The sequence below is a fragment of the Pteropus alecto genome, unplaced genomic scaffold (genome assembly GCF_000325575.1).
Source record: "Pteropus alecto unplaced genomic scaffold, ASM32557v1 scaffold86, whole genome shotgun sequence".
In the NCBI taxonomy this organism is placed as follows: domain Eukaryota; kingdom Metazoa; phylum Chordata; class Mammalia; order Chiroptera; family Pteropodidae; genus Pteropus; species Pteropus alecto.
Genome location: NW_006442109.1, coordinates 22,713,252 through 22,729,042, shown reverse-complemented (window position 1 = coordinate 22,729,042; position 15,791 = coordinate 22,713,252). Strand labels below are relative to the sequence as shown.

Sequence of the window (15,791 nt, the reverse complement as noted above, 5' to 3'; positions counted from 1 at the left end):
TAAAGGGTTGATGTTTCTGCTTTTCTGGTTTCTGTGTTATTGACAGTTATATGCCTCCTGTCAACAGGGTGGCCTCCCCTCTCTATGACCCAAAGGGCCTTGCTAGAGCACCATTCCATGCTTGCTAAAGCTCACCTGCAAACAGGTGAGGGAGAAAACTCAGTGACTTCTTACAACACTATTATATAATTATGACACATTCAGAACAGCAACACTCGCTGTTTTCACCTCCAAGAATGTCTTTTCTCTCCTCTCTTCATATTTGGTTTTTACCCAGCTCTCAGAATGAAGTGCTGGTCCCACATTTCCCCAGAGGTCATCCTTCTAGCCTCTTTCCTCAATATTTCATTAATCAATATAACTACATCACTTATTTTGCTTTTTAGTTATATATGCCAAGTATGTGTAAGAATTTAGACCTCATGGGAAAAACAGGAGAAAGGGACTTATTTTGTAAGTGGATCTGTAAAAATCATATAGCTGCTTTTTGCATTCCTAAAATCATAAAGAGAGTGTTACTGATGCTTTTAATACTTTATGAAAGAACATAATTACCACTATACATTTAATTTTCATTTTGTCTCTTAATTGCTAGAAACTTTTGAGGATTTTCTGCCCCACCCCCCGATTAGAAAGGTGCTATAAATTTGTTTTGCTTGATACAGAGAGAAAAGTTTCCCCTTGAATATGGTTATTCATTTACATGTATAAGTTTATGGCCTGGAGTTGTGGCCTCACACTGCCCAGAAGTCACTGAACCACAGATGCAGAATAAGTTCTGTGTTTGAGAGGAACAAAGCTATGAATAACTCTTCATTTAAGATAAAAGTATTGAGTAGGTCTCTCAACTTCCTCTCCCCAAATAATAGGATTATATAAAATTTCTGCTGCACAGGAACACCTCAGGCCACTGTCCATCTCATCATCCTGTATGACCAGCCTCTTAACTCTCCTCCTTCCCATAGACACAGGGAAGTGGCTGGAGGCGTTACTTCTCTCTGCTCTCCACTTCCACTGCATCCTACCATTTAATTTTCTTTACTTCCCTTTTTTCCCTTCAAGGCTTCATGGCAGAATGCTCTAACTCTTGCTCTGCCATCTGGTCTACCTTCTCCAAACCCTTCATTTTTCAAATCATCCTTAAGCATGACTCACTTGCATTATTCACTCAATATATGAAGTTCTTATTGTTGAGGCAGATGTTTACAAGGGTAAATTTATACCAACAGAAATTTGCAAAGGATAACTTCTGGTTGATGAAGGATTTCTGCATAGCCTCATGCTGTTTCTTAATTCTTTGTGATATTTATGTCTTAGATAAGCTTTTAGAGGGCAGGGATGGCCCTATTTTGCAGAACAGAAGCTTAGACAAAGTGCTTACCTCGTTAGGCACAATGTCCTCTAGGATCATGGCACTGATTAATCTGAGGCTGGACTCTGCTGGAGACTTAGGCTATATAGTTGTTGAACAGACTGACTACATAAATGCAATAGACGGAAAGCAAAATGGAGGTAATCAAATAGGAATCTACCCTCCTGGGCCTCGTAGAACTGGTCCTGCTATCTCTGAGACTCTCAGGAATGGCCCCCATGGATGCCCATAGAGCAGACAGTGAGGATGGCTGCTGCCACTGGCATTCTGCCATCTCCCTTACCTCAGCGTCCTGCCTCCAGCACAGAGAAGCCCCGTGGAGGCAGTAAACACAGGGAAGCACCTCTTCCCTGTAGAGAAGGTCTTTGAGCTCGCCTATGGATTCTTCAAAGGCACAAGAGATGCAAACTTGTGCCCAGGAAGCAGGTGAGTGGGCGAAGGCACATTCTACTTTACCTTTGCAGCTCCTTCCATCCTCCTGCAGAATGTAGCCTTTCGGGCATGAACACTGGTAACTCCCTTCTGTGTTTTTGCAGATAAAATTGCAGGGTTTGGGAGCCTGGTTGCACTCGTTCAGATCTATGATCAAAGAGATACAGTGTGACTGCTCATCTAAAAAGATGCCTAAATGTTCAATATCCATGAGGTCTAACAAATAATTTTAGTTTCGAGAAAAGAAAAAGTAAACTCTGTGTAGTCTTCAATTATTGCCTATGTTTTCCTGTGACATTACACAGGCTTTTTAGAGTTTTTTAGTTTGAGGATTTTTTTCTTTTGCCATAATCTACAATTTCCACTCGGAAGTAAACCAGAAATAGAATGCTTACCTACACAAGCAGTCCCAGTTATATCTGGAGTGTAGCCAGTTTTACAAATGCAATGATATGATCCTCTGTCATTGATACATTCTCCATTTCGGCAAACATCATGAATAACCTTGCACTCATCAATATCTATAATTTAATAAATAGAAATTAATATAGTAAAAACATTATAAAATAGACAACATTAGTATGTAGGGTTCACTTCAGTGTAAAACTAATAAACTATGTTACTATATTATGGATCTGAGAAATTAAACCAAAGGAATAACGGCATAATCTTACATGTAATGGTAACTATATCGAAAGGCAAAGATCAACTTTATCAGACTACAGTGGTAAACTAATTAGGCTAAGGGAAAACTTTGAAAATAATTGTCCTTCTAAATTTATAGGGTTTTTCTCTTCTGGGTCCATAAACCAACTCCTTCATCTAGACATATTTAGTTCCTTGCACCATCTAATGTCAAGCTTGCCTTTTGCTGACTGACATCCCATAAATGAATCACAGCAATGGATCCTTTTGATAAGAAAATCTTATTTTTTTTTTAATATTGCATGTCTAAAATCGGCAGAAATTTTTTTCTACCCTTTTTTGTTGTGTTTAAAATTGACCTTAAAAAAAATCAAATTGCATAATATTGGAGAAACTGGACCAAACTTATTGGGCTGGGTTTTTGCGGCTTGCTAAAGAAGAGAGACCCTTATTCACTTCTCCACCAAGGGAGAAAGGTTTGGTCAATATGCACTGTTGAGCATTAAAGCCACTGTCCTCCCCTTCTTGACCCATCTATCTCCTTACTGCTTGGTGGGGTGCCAATACCAAGTGAGTTCTTAGCCTTTGATTGCCAAATAACCATTTTATACTAACAGTTGATATTTTTCCTGATTTTTTCAAGTTTACTCTGAAATGAAATTTACCATACTCTCATTGTTCTCAAGAAATGAGTCTTTTCCACCATCTCATTTTCAAATCCTCCAAAGAATCATAAATTTACCTTGCCCCCACCCCATCTAATCTATCTAGTTCTTTTACCGCATCCATTTCTGTTATTCTACCTTTAGCCACATCTTTCTAACATGAACACAAATCCTACTTAATCTCCTTCTTCCACTGCCTCTTCCAATTCCCTCCCAAGAAACTCAAAATGTCTCTCTCTTTCACAAAACTAAAAACAATTGCAGTTACTGTTCCTATTCCCAGAAGTCTTCTTCAGAGTTGCCTCAGACACCTTTAAGGCCTCCTCATCCCTCCCAAGTTAAAGCAGCTTGTGTTTTTCCAGAGGCAATTATGTTATCTGAATATCAGTACTGTTTATACTTCTTTCATGCGGACTATTTCAGTAAATTTTAAAAGTTAAAGTACATATTGGTGTACTCGTTTAAGAATTCAGTGATCATTTCTTTCAAGGTTTATCTAAAAATTATATTCTGAGTAACTAACAACACTTATAACAAACTTCTGTTTAAAAAGTTGAGAACTCTTCATAATGCAGAGGCAGAGACCCAAGCACACACAACTTAACCAGGTGGATCAAGGACGCTTTGGCAACATGGCATTGAATGTCTAAAACACCATAATGAAGAATTTTTGTCGACCTCAAGTATGTAACTCAGCCTACGTCCATATTGTAGATTCCATATTCTCATCTGTTTTTCATAAGACAAACAAATTCTCTGCAAGTATTTTTGGACCGAATGAAGTACCTGCTCCATTGGTCATAAATCAGAACAAAATGAAGTACCTGCTCCATTCGTCATAAATCCTCGGCCATGGGGGCAGAGTTTTTTGAAAGCCACAGTACCCTGGAAGGGGCAGATTTCACAGTGAGGACCCCAGCCTCTCCCTCCATCACAGCAGCACTCAGACTTGGTGACAGGGTTCCTGTTGCTCGAGCCGATCTGACACATGTTTTGGAGCACCTCGGTGAAGCAGTACCCTTCCCGGTTGTCTGGAAGGGACGTTACATTGAAAAGAAGATTTTAGGATATTTTATGAGCATAGCAAGGTATCAAAAATTTGGTCAGATATGAAACCCAAAAGGATGTAACACTTTACCCTGGGTGAGAAGGAGCGAGAAGGAAAAGCTGGAAACTGCAGTAAGGGAGAAAAGATGTCATCTGAGGGAGCAAATAAGAAATTCAGTAAGTAGGCAGAAAGGCATTGGTTCAGACAAGGTTACAACTCTATCTGTGCCCAGAAATATGGGGGAATAGTCATGCTAGAGAGGGAGAAGCAGAGAAACACATGGAAACATCCTGAGCACCAAGGGTTTAAAAAGGCAGCCGAGAAAGAAATTCCAAACAAGTGATTCAGTGATACAATTAGCAAAGGAAGAATTTATCTGCAGGGTGGTGCTAAACCCAATGGACAATCGGTCATCGAGTCATCTCCAAAAAATGAACATTTTTAACCTTTCTTCAAATTTTGACAATCTCAAATTATTTCAAATAAGAGAACTGGGTATCAAGCATCCCAGTGTGGAGGCTGGGGTTATAAAAGCATCCTGCTGTCTGTACTCACCAAGGCACTCATCCTGGGCGGGGCTGGCTGTGAACCCATCATTGCACTCACAGGTGTAGCTCCCCAGGGTGTTGAGGCAGCGCCCATTCTCGCAGATCCCTGGCTTGGTCTGACATTCATTCTCATCTGTGCAGTTTCATTGAAGCACCGAAAACAAGAGGAGTCATCTGACCACAGTATACAAAGATGGATTCTTTCTTTCTTTTTCTAAAATTTAGTTTGTGAATAGGAAACCTACTCACGTGGTTCCAAATTCAAAAGGTACAAAAGCATATTCAGCAAAAGTCCCCCTTTCTCCCTTATCCCCCAGCCACCAAACTCCCCTCCAGAAAGGCAACAGAACTACTGCCAGTTTCTAATTTATCCTTCCAGAATTGAATTATGCACATACAAGCAAATATATACATATGTGTGTGTACCTTTTAAAAACATAATCGATAGCACTTTTATATACCTAAACATAAATGACAGCGTTTTATGTATACTTACATTTTTTCACTTAATAAAATTTAAAACTTTCCATATATGTACATACAAAGGATTCCAAAAAGATTATTTCAAGTGAAGGAAAACTAAATTTAAGATCGAGATATCACGGAAATTTACAATATTTCATCAGAATAATGTCTGCGATAGTTTTGACCTGAGGGAGTTTGTCTCGCCTGATCTGCCGATTCAGTATTGATTATGTTCATTGTAGTACTTCAACGATATTATTAAGAAATAATAAATAAGTCTCTCAGGTTAAAAAAAAAGCATTAAAATGGCTGTAGATTCTTAGAAGTATCTGATGATTACTTAGACAGATCATAAATAATTTGCCTTTGTGGATCCCATTGAAAATAGTTCCAAACCTTTGAGGCAGAAATCTCATTAAGAGAGGAGACAGTTGGAGAATGAGCTCTAAAGAGTGTTGAAACAGGTTAAAAATCCCAATGCCCAGGCCAATTAAGTCGGAATATCTGGGGTGAAACCTGAGGTCTCCAAGCAATTCCAATGTGCAGCTGAGGTTCAGAACCACAGATCCTAGAAGACCCAGTAGGTGATCATTAATCTACACACTTTTTTTATGCTTTTAAAAACTGCTCTTTAATTACTGTTTTATTCTGTATTTTACAGAGTAAGGGGAACAGTGAGGTTCTTAGCTTCTTGACTGACAGCATAAAATATGTTTTATAATGTCATTTATTGATTATTTAAAAGGAAAAGGATGCCTGTGAGAATTTTCTAATAATTTTCTCCTGTATTTATTGTCTAAAGCAGAGGTCAGGAAACTTCTTCTGTAATAGTAATATCATATTATTTATACAGTAAATCTTTACATAGTAAATCGTTTAGGCTTTGCAGGCCATATGGTCTAGGTTGCAACTACTCTGCTCTACTCTGCCATTGTGGCATGAAAATAGCCATGGACAATATGTAAATGACTGGTTATAGCTATATTCCCATACAACTCTATTTACAAAACAGGTGATGGGCTGGCAGGCTGGATTTGCCTCTCAGGCTGTGGTTTGCCAACCCCTGGTCTATGCTGTGGTTTTCAAGGCTAAAGCCACATTAGAATAAAATACCACTGCCCAGCCCCACTCTAGACAAGACTAGATTCTCTGGAGGTAGATCCCACTGGTTTAGTGGTATTCCTCATTCACAGGGACCTGGCATAAGTACTCAACGTCAGGGTGCTAGTAGCAAAGCTGGGTCAATAGGGAGGCATTCCAATGCAGCGGAGAAAACTGACCCCACAACAACAATGGAATAGAAAAAAATGAAGGAAGCATATAGAGAAAACACCTGATGTTCTAATCCTGGCAGCAAAAGGGACTGAGAAAATAGGCAAAGCCCAGTTCGGAGGGAATGACAGTGCTCGTGGAATTCATAGATAATCAAGAGGCAAGGGGACTGCCACAGAAAGTTGTAACATGAGGGCAAAATAGCTCTGGCCAAGAAGAACACAGCACCCATAAGGGTTCAGAGCCATTGTCTTTTGTCACTGCCAACACTCAAACTCCTTCCGCAGAGATTTTCTTACCTACACAGCTTTCTCCGTCAGGTCTCCGCTGATACCCAGGTCCACAGATGCACATATACGTGCCAATGAGGTTCTTGCATTCCATTTGTTTTTCAGCACAGTCGTGTTTCCCCTCTTCACACTCATCCTCATCTGGAAAGAACGTGTAACCACAAATTTATAAAAGAAGCCACATTCATTTCCTGCCTTTTGAACAGAAAATAGTATTAAGTAACTTATTTCCTTTTGTGTTGCTGGGTGTTGGCCTCCTAAGAATGAGAAGGAGTCTTCTGATCACCTTTGAACTTGATGACGAAATTGTTCCCTAACTAACTGGTACCCTCTTCAAAAGCAGGAAGCATGGTTTCTAGTTCTTTTTGATGAATTGGATATCTCTGTCTCAGCCGCTTTGTATCGAACCTCTGGAACGTGGGGAAATGTCTTCTTTTCTTTCTATCTGCACATTTGCAGAATGGCTAGCATGCAATGCAGAGTGAACTGAAAAGGAGCTGCAGTGCAGCCCTCGACTCAGTTTGATGATGCATCAAACTACGATTTACAAGGAAAGGTAGCAAAGACATCCCTCATAATGTCCATGGAATACAGCAGCGTTCCCCCATTCCCAGACCTCCTCTACTATTAGAAGCTTTGGAGGGACATCTCCAGTCATAGATAGTGTTAAAGCTCCCTGGCTTAGAAGACTTCGAATGTGGATGTCTCACCTTTGCACATCCTCCTGTCTTCTCTCAGAACATATCCAGCAGGACATTTGCATTCATATGACCCATAAGTGTTTACACATCGGAAAGCACAGAGCAGAGGATTCTGGGCACACTCGTTTATATCTGCAGCAGAAGGTAGTAAGAAAACAATGAATCATGGCCACAAACCAAAAAAAAAAAAAGGAAATCTACTTTTGCCAAAAGTTGAAATGCTTCATTCTTATAAACATGGATGGACCATACAGTCTCTGGTTTTCAGGGAATTAAAAAATGAGTTGGTTATTTTATAATTGGTATACGTAGGGTGAGCATGCATCCTGATTCTCTCAGCGCAGGCCCAGTTTATGCTTGTTGTTCTTGTGTAATAATAAATGGTTATTTAGGTGAGTGAGAAATTATAGGTCACCTATATAGTGGGAGCTTTTCTAAAATTCCGGCTTTGAAGTCTCAAGTTGACCACATGCCAATCCCAAAGTAACATGAAGTGGGATCAGTTTTATCCCATTCAGCCAAGTTGACTGTTGTCAGAATGGAAGGAGACCTCTCTAACATTGTTAACCACCTCCCTTTCCCCATATAAAAGTGGCTCCTGTGAAATAATAGTGATTCTTACGCCTAAAAAAGTGTTCTGAATTATTTTACACTTACAGAGATACTTAGTTCACACTGATGCCCAGGTTAGAGCCTTAAATAAATGGGAACGACTTTACCATTAGTGGATCAAAGTAATTTCTGTAGATTTCATAGTTTGAAACTATCACAATATGGTTTGGAAAAGCAGGATTGAAACAGACCATCTCGATTATCATTCTTCTCCTTAAGGCCACTGATGCTGACTGAGAACATTGGTGAGGTACCAAATCACAGTTTAGTCACAGCCTTTAAAGACTCACCAACCACTTTGACCATGGGTATCAATAGGTCACATCTCTAATGAAGAGCTTGCTTTAATACCAACTTTACCCTCTACCTTCACCTCTACTTCATCCTTTTCTTAGACCAGTGGTTCTCATCTTGGGAATGCATTAAGAACTGCCTGGAGGGCTGCTGGACCCTATTTTTAGAGTTGCTGATTCAGGAGATCTGGGGTGAGGCCTGAAAATCTGCATTTCTAACAAGTTTGTAGGCGATGCTGATGTGGCTGGCCCAGGTACCACCCTTTGAAAACCAGTGTTCTAGACACTTCCTCCCTTTTCTTTCTTTTCCAATACATCCTTCCAGGGATACTGACAGATGCCTATAGCGTACAGGCAACCTTTTTTGCTATGATGGTTGCAGGATGTCGGTTATCTCAGTGTGCAGAAGTTTCTATGAATAGAAAAGAAAAAGAAGAGAAGAAAAAGAAAGGGAGCATGGGAGACAAAAATGAAATAAGAAGGGGAAAATGGGAACTAAGAAAGTAGGTAGTAAACAAGACAGGAGCTGTATCTAAATAGTAGTAAAGAGAGACCACCAAGAACTCTGTGTGATCTGCAGTGTAACTTATGCCTGGAGCCGCCTACATCTTTTTCAGATACTCCCTGCAGAAGGGAGGCTACACAGAGAAGAAATGATGGAATGGCCCATCAGGCCCAGACGTTCTTTATTCCATACACCCTGAGTGGTACTTAATATTAAGAACTATAATCGACCAACTGTTATCCCCATGAACATGTAAACAACTATACTGTGTTTAAGAGGCTTACCTTCACAAGTCATCATTGGACCAGGCTCAAATCCCTCCTCACAAGTGCATTCAAAACCTCCAATCACATTCTTGCAGGTTCCATTTCCACAAGGGTTGCCCACAGAACATTCATCAGTATCTGCAAGTGACCAGAAGTATATTCACGACACAATGAATTGGGAGAAAATGGGCTTGGACTCAGATAATCCCTTTCATTCTATCAGAGTACTTTCATTTGTAATGTTTCGTTTATTCTCATCTGTCCTTGCAAGAAAGGAGTGCAAGTGTCTTATTGCCACAGGTTTGTAGCTGTGAAATTTGACTTGCTAAGTGGCCGTGGTAGTGACAATGATAGTCCCTGGGCTTTTAGCTCTTATAGTACTCTTCTCCATGAGTTTCTCTAGCCTCCCATATTATAAGGAAGTAAATCTTCTACTGGGAATAGATACTCAAAGGGTTAAAATAATGCTTCTCTCACAAGTCAAAAGTTTTCACTTATTTAAAGCTAGAAATACATTTCCAGTTTGGCCTTACATTACATCACTCTCCAAGAAGCCTTAAACATGATGGATTTTTGCCAGATATAAAATAGAAGACTAAACTTACGCAAAGTAAGAGACCAGAGGTTAAGCAAAATTAATACGCTGTATAAAATCAAGATTCAAGTAGATTTTGTTGATTCTGTTGAAACCAGATGGTTTACATTAAGCAGAAGAAAGGCTAGACAGAAATATGTTTAGGGTATGATCTCTCTAAATAACTGTGGAGAGAGAACGAGTTCTATGAAGGGGGCTTTAAAATATATATGCCTCCTAACTATCCACCTAGAATGCACATTATGAAACAATTCTTGGGTGGAATATCTTCTTCTGGGAAAAAAGCTTGAGAAATAACATTATATTTTAGCTATTAGGGCACAGAAAAATAATGGACAAGCTCTCTGTCATCAAGGGTTCTGTCCTATGTGGGTTCTGAAGTCAGAAAGTGAAGACAAGAGAATATGGTAGAGAGATCCTGGGTGAGGAGGCTCATTTCTCATGTACATAAGAGAACTAACTGAAGATTTCAAAGAGAACACACTGACAAGTTTGCTTTTGTTCTGCTATGAAATTGCATTTCACTGCCAAGAATATTATATCTCCTTCAAGCTAATAAAAATCATAATATCATTGATTTTTAGAACTTACAAGGTACTTAGAAATAATTTAGTCCATCTGTATAATATTACATTGTAAGAGCTAGAAAAGCTAAAGAACTTGCTTAAGCTCCCAAAGCCATCACTGCAGCTGAAATTTTCATGCCCTGATTCCTTGTATGGAGAGAACACTTTCTACTGTACGCAGACAAACCCTTAGTATTTATGCCATTATTAATTCAGGTTTGGATTTCTTAGATAAATAGACATAATATTTGGATTCGATGTGGAGTTAGTGTGGATTAAGAGGACAAAGGTCAGCTATAAAAATCATTCTTTGAAATTTTGATAAGAAGGTTAAAACACGAGAAATTATGCTAGGCACATGGCATTTCATATTACTAAGTATGTGAAATCTGGATAAATTTTGTATTTTACATATTGAGAGAATAAGATTATGACTACTAATTTTTTTTTAATTCTTCACAAGACTTTCATTATAATATTGTCCTTTCTACTACCTCTTCAAATGTGTCCAGTGTCTGTCTTCACCATGAGACTACAAGGTCCATGAAAGGAAGGACTGTGTTGGTTTTAGTTCACTGCTGTACTATAGCAGTGCTTGGTACACAGTGGGGACTCAGCTAGCATTGCTAGATGAAGGATACGTGAATAAATGGACAAAACTTATTTCTGTCCCATCTTGGTACTTATACTTCCTCATGTCAATGCTATATAGCTTAATTTCTAATTTGTAAATCCCAATGGAAGAAACTGATTGACTACTTACCCACACATTCATTCCCTTCCAGAATGTAACCAAAGGGACACTCGCAGCGATAGGAGCCATCTGTATTGATGCACTGCCCATGTTTACAAACATCAGGTTCTTTGCACTCATCCATATCTTAAGCAAAACAGAAAAAAATAATGAATAACAAGGTTTTTTTTTTTAAATACAAAGGTAAATTATGATCACTTTAGTGTCTAATCAATGAAATATCTATTACAAAACAATATTGTAAATACAGTACAATAATACAATTGGTATTGAAATGAAAAGACAAAAAGTAGAGTTAATTTTTCAAGATGATATAGAGAAATAAGAACAACTGGAAAAGGGCAAGGAAGAGGCTGATTGAGCATACTAAGAAATGCTGAGAATCCAGCACAGGCCACTCACCAACTGCTGAATCATCAGGTCCCACAATGATCCCACTTCCATACGGACAGATCTGGCGGAAAGCCTCTGTGGTGGAGAGGCACCTTGTTAACCAACAGGCCAGTGGCAATTACTACAGGCTCCTCCCCAAGCACTGTGTGGTGACCAAACTGACACATGCTACACATATTGGGAAATGCTGTACAATACGAGCCTAGAAACTGGAGATAGCTAACAGGATCCCAGAGCTGGTGTGCCTACTACTTGGGCAGCTCCGATTCATAACATAGTTCAGAAGAAAACAGCTACATAGCTCCCGAGATAAAATAGTTTAACAAACATTTTAGTTAGACTTACGATGAAATGAAATTGTCTTATTTACTTGAAGGCCTTACAGTCTTACTTATTTCATGGCCAGTGCACACTTTGAATAGCCCCAACGAAATGCAGATGGTAGACATACCATCGGGTTCAGTGGGGCAAAGCTCGCAGGGGTCTCCCCAGCCTTCTCCCTTCAAGGCGCAGCAGCATTCCTGTTTGGAGTGATTTCTGGATTTGGGTGACGAACACTTTCCTCCTTCAAACTTTGCATAACAGTAGCTCATTCGCAAATCTGCAGTATAAATTCAAGAGACCATTGAGTGGCTTTCCTATGAAATTGTTATAGTGTAATAGTGAATAAGAAACCATCAATCCTGTTAAATCTGTTCTCTTTTCATTACTATAATAATATTCCTTCATCAATTATAATAGCAACTGAGCTGAGATCTTTAAAGTCATAGGTAACGTTTGTAGTGAGATCCAATGAACAAATCTATCTGGATTTCACCATATTATTTTTCATTTTAGCAAATTTTCCAAAACAACCTGGTGTGAATAATAAAAATGAATAGCATCACATTTCAAAACTGGCATCATCAGTGACTTCAGGATGGGGGCATTCAGAGATGGAATCATTCATAAGATACCGTCACTGATTGCTCAGCTTGCACGTGTTCTCAATAGCACTTAGCAAGCACACTAGGGTAACGCAGACCTCACACACAGTTCTAGTACTTACTGTGATACCATGCTCTGCTGTTTATTCTGTGTCCCCTAAGCACTGGAACCAAAATAAAACCCTAGATCCCAGGCATAGAGCAAATAAAGATGTGGCAGTTTTTTGGATTGACAAGAATACAACACAATGATCATTCTCTGAAGCAGCTACTCAGGCAGCTGCTGTCTAAAAATATATATGTGGGGTTTTCTGAAGATTTTACATATACAAACACACATACACAAACAGAAGCTTGTTTAGCTCATCAGAGAGTGGGAAGGTAAAGAAGAGGGCAAGGAGATGAGTGGATATGAGGCAGAACAGTCTTTCTTTCCAAGAACATACTTCTTTAATATTGATTACTTCTTGGTGACTCCAACATGAAATATGGGATCTAGCTCCTACAAAATTCTCCAACATTGCTTGACATAATTTTGGCAACTGACTTTTCCATTTCTTATAGAGCAAATTGGGTGACTCTAAAAAGTGAGCTCAGCCAACAGCCTGGAGTGTGTTTTCCCTCAAACTTGACTTCCAAAGCCTTGCAAACTCCTTTTGAGTTACACAGAGCTGAAAATCTGCAAGTTTTAGAGAAAGGCTTTCATATCCATGTTGAACAATTCCCCTTTCTTTATTTCTGATCAGGTTTGCTTCCTCTTGACACTGTTTTTCAGTATCAGGTGGCAAACTATTATAGCCAGTTATGCATTTCTGTTAAGACAATTTTACCAGCTTTCATTCCATGAGAAAGACAATGTAAGAATAACTGAGTTGCCAAAGATCATAGCAGAAAAATTTTCATGTATTAAGGTAAAAATTATCTGTCTGTCTGTCTGTCTGTCTATCTATCTATCTATCTATCTATCATTTATCTATCAGATTTACCAGGCTCTGGTAAGTCAAATTCAGTTGGCTTTCCCAATGAACTCATTCCACTTCTTCAACCAACTTTTCCAGATAAATTATCTCTGTAGTTTCTACTCTACTACCACATCTGTCATGGCTAAGACTTCACAGGTCAACTACTCTTCAGAAGGTCAAGAGCAATAAAAGCCATTCCTTGTCCTGCAGCACATCTGCCATCCAAATGTCTGATTTGCTGAGAAGCTTCAAGATTTAACGATTTATAGTTTCCCGAAGGACACCTTTCAATTTGCTTTATTCTTCAAGTTCACCGTCGCATACAAAATTTTGTGTTTATTGGTCTTGTTTTTACTATTTATGCCTACAACTATCTTAAGATATAATTTAGTGATTACTCACAAGAGTATCTTAGCAAATATATTAAAACTTAATTCTTTCCTTTGTCTTCCAGCTCATAATGTTTCTTTGAAACCTATACACATTCATATTCTAATACTGGTCTGTTAAAATTTTCATTCTCTTTTTTTATCACTGACCCTGATCCATATCCCAGCCTGTCTCCCCCACACCACTCCACCACCCCACCTGTGAAAAAAAAAAAAAACCTAGGCATTACGCAGAGGCTCAAACACATGAAGTTTAGGGTGAGCCTAAGAGACAAATTCCCTTCAGTGAACTTTGTAAGTGGGAGTGGCTAATTTTACATCTATGACCTTCAGACGCCAGGATCTATCACATTTGTTTCCTCAAAACCATTATCTGTAGTCCTATGGAATTTTCTCATTTCATGGGCAATAGAAGGATGACTCCTAATTTGTCATCTTATAAGAAAAACCTAGCTTTTAATTCCTTGGCTCCAGCAAAATCTGTACTCTTTGGGAGATTTCCATTTGCTTGTGGTGATCCTCTAGAATTGGTTTATTAATCAAAGGTGTCTTGTATTGGGAAAGAGCTGTGCCTTCCCACATGCTTTAACTAGGGCTCACTAGGATGCCTGTTTACTAGTCCATCTGCAAAGAGCCCTTAATGACCTTTGAAATTTTGACAGAACTACAACAGTCACTTTCCCTGCTTGCATTCCTCAATTCTGGCCTTGCCTCTTGGAGCTGAGCATGTGGCAAGGCTGCTCACAGCTGGGCTAATTCTTCCTGCAGCGTTACCTCGCTCTGTGACAGGCCAGTGCAAATTGGATTAATAGTCTGAGTTTCTTCTGGCCTGCCACATTGGCAGATTCACACCTGGTTTCTCATTGCTTTCTTTCCAAAACCAGGCCAAATAAAAGGCACACAAAAACAAGGAAGTAGGTGTTAGAATTTATCTGGCTAGTCTGTACCATACAGAGTGTCTGCTTGGCACCACCCCACTGATAACCCCAAAATCCAAATGTGCCTCTGATAGTTACCTATAAGATCAAACCGACTGGAGAATTCTCAACTCTCTACTCATTTTTTCAAAACTAGGTAACTGAACAACCAGTTGTAAAGTAAAAGGTTAATCAATTAGAATAACAAGAGTCTATAAAGGATTCAGAAACTAACAAAACTTTGTCACACATTCAATAAGATTCATTGGGCAAGTATTATTATTGTTGTTTAAAATACAAAAATTGAGCTCCCAAAAGATTAAATGACTTGCCCTAGGCTAAAATTGGCAGGGCTGAGACTTCAAACTCAATTTCTGGATCTTAATTGATATTTATTGCCTCTTATTTGGTAACACAGAAGCAAAACAAACAAAAAATGAAAAAGAAAAAATTGAACAACAAAACCAGACAACCAGAAAAGCACTGGAGGTGGGAGTGGTGGGAGAAATACATGTGTTTGTGTGGGTTTTTTGGGGGAGAGGTTCCAAATTTATTAAACTAGTTCGTAAAAGTAGATACACACATACAATTGCATTGTTTAGTAAAATCTAAACAGTTTCTTGGGACACAATGCACTGCATTATGCTTAAGTTCAAGCTCTCTTTTGATTTTTTTTTTTAAACATGTACAAGCATTATTCCTGAAAACAGATCATGGTCCAGCAAGAATCCTGATCATTTCAAATTTATTTTTCTGTTTTCTTAGAAAACAAGTGATGTAAGAAATGGATGAGCACTATATCCTGGGAGCAAATGGGGTAATCTGCATATTTCTGTCTGAAAGTCTAGGGTTTTGGCCAATCTAGGTTACCTCTTCATAGGCAGAGACTATGTGGCTGAAATTCCACCAGTGGCTTTGCCACATTCAGTGGCTCATGGCTGATCCCCCACTGACCTACCTATCAGCATTAGTGTTCTTTGGAGGAGAGAAGGTTTACGTGCCAGGACAGTTGTTGTACAAGCAACCATAACTTGATGGATGAGTTTTTAACCTTAAAAGTAAAACTGAACTTTCTGATATATGGTAGCCATTAGACAGACCTTTGGGTGAATAAAAACTTTCCATATTCTCTTTCTCAAAGAATCAAAGCTTTCCATGTTTTAAAAATAAAACCA

At 38.9% G+C, this 15,791-nt stretch overlaps 1 protein-coding gene across 1 annotated transcript in view; it reads right to left on the bottom strand.

The window, feature by feature from the left end:
* Positions 1-15,791, bottom strand: part of FBN1 (fibrillin 1) — a 220,616-nt gene that overhangs the window by 12,805 nt on the left and 192,020 nt on the right. The window contains 10 exon segments of the mRNA XM_015595908.2: positions 1,829-1,951; positions 2,200-2,325; positions 3,939-4,145; positions 4,718-4,843; positions 6,747-6,878; positions 7,448-7,570; positions 9,133-9,252; positions 11,039-11,155; positions 11,432-11,497; positions 11,874-12,023. Of these exon segments, the coding sequence (XP_015451394.1) occupies positions 1,829-1,951; positions 2,200-2,325; positions 3,939-4,145; positions 4,718-4,843; positions 6,747-6,878; positions 7,448-7,570; positions 9,133-9,252; positions 11,039-11,155; positions 11,432-11,497; positions 11,874-12,023 (1,290 nt within the window).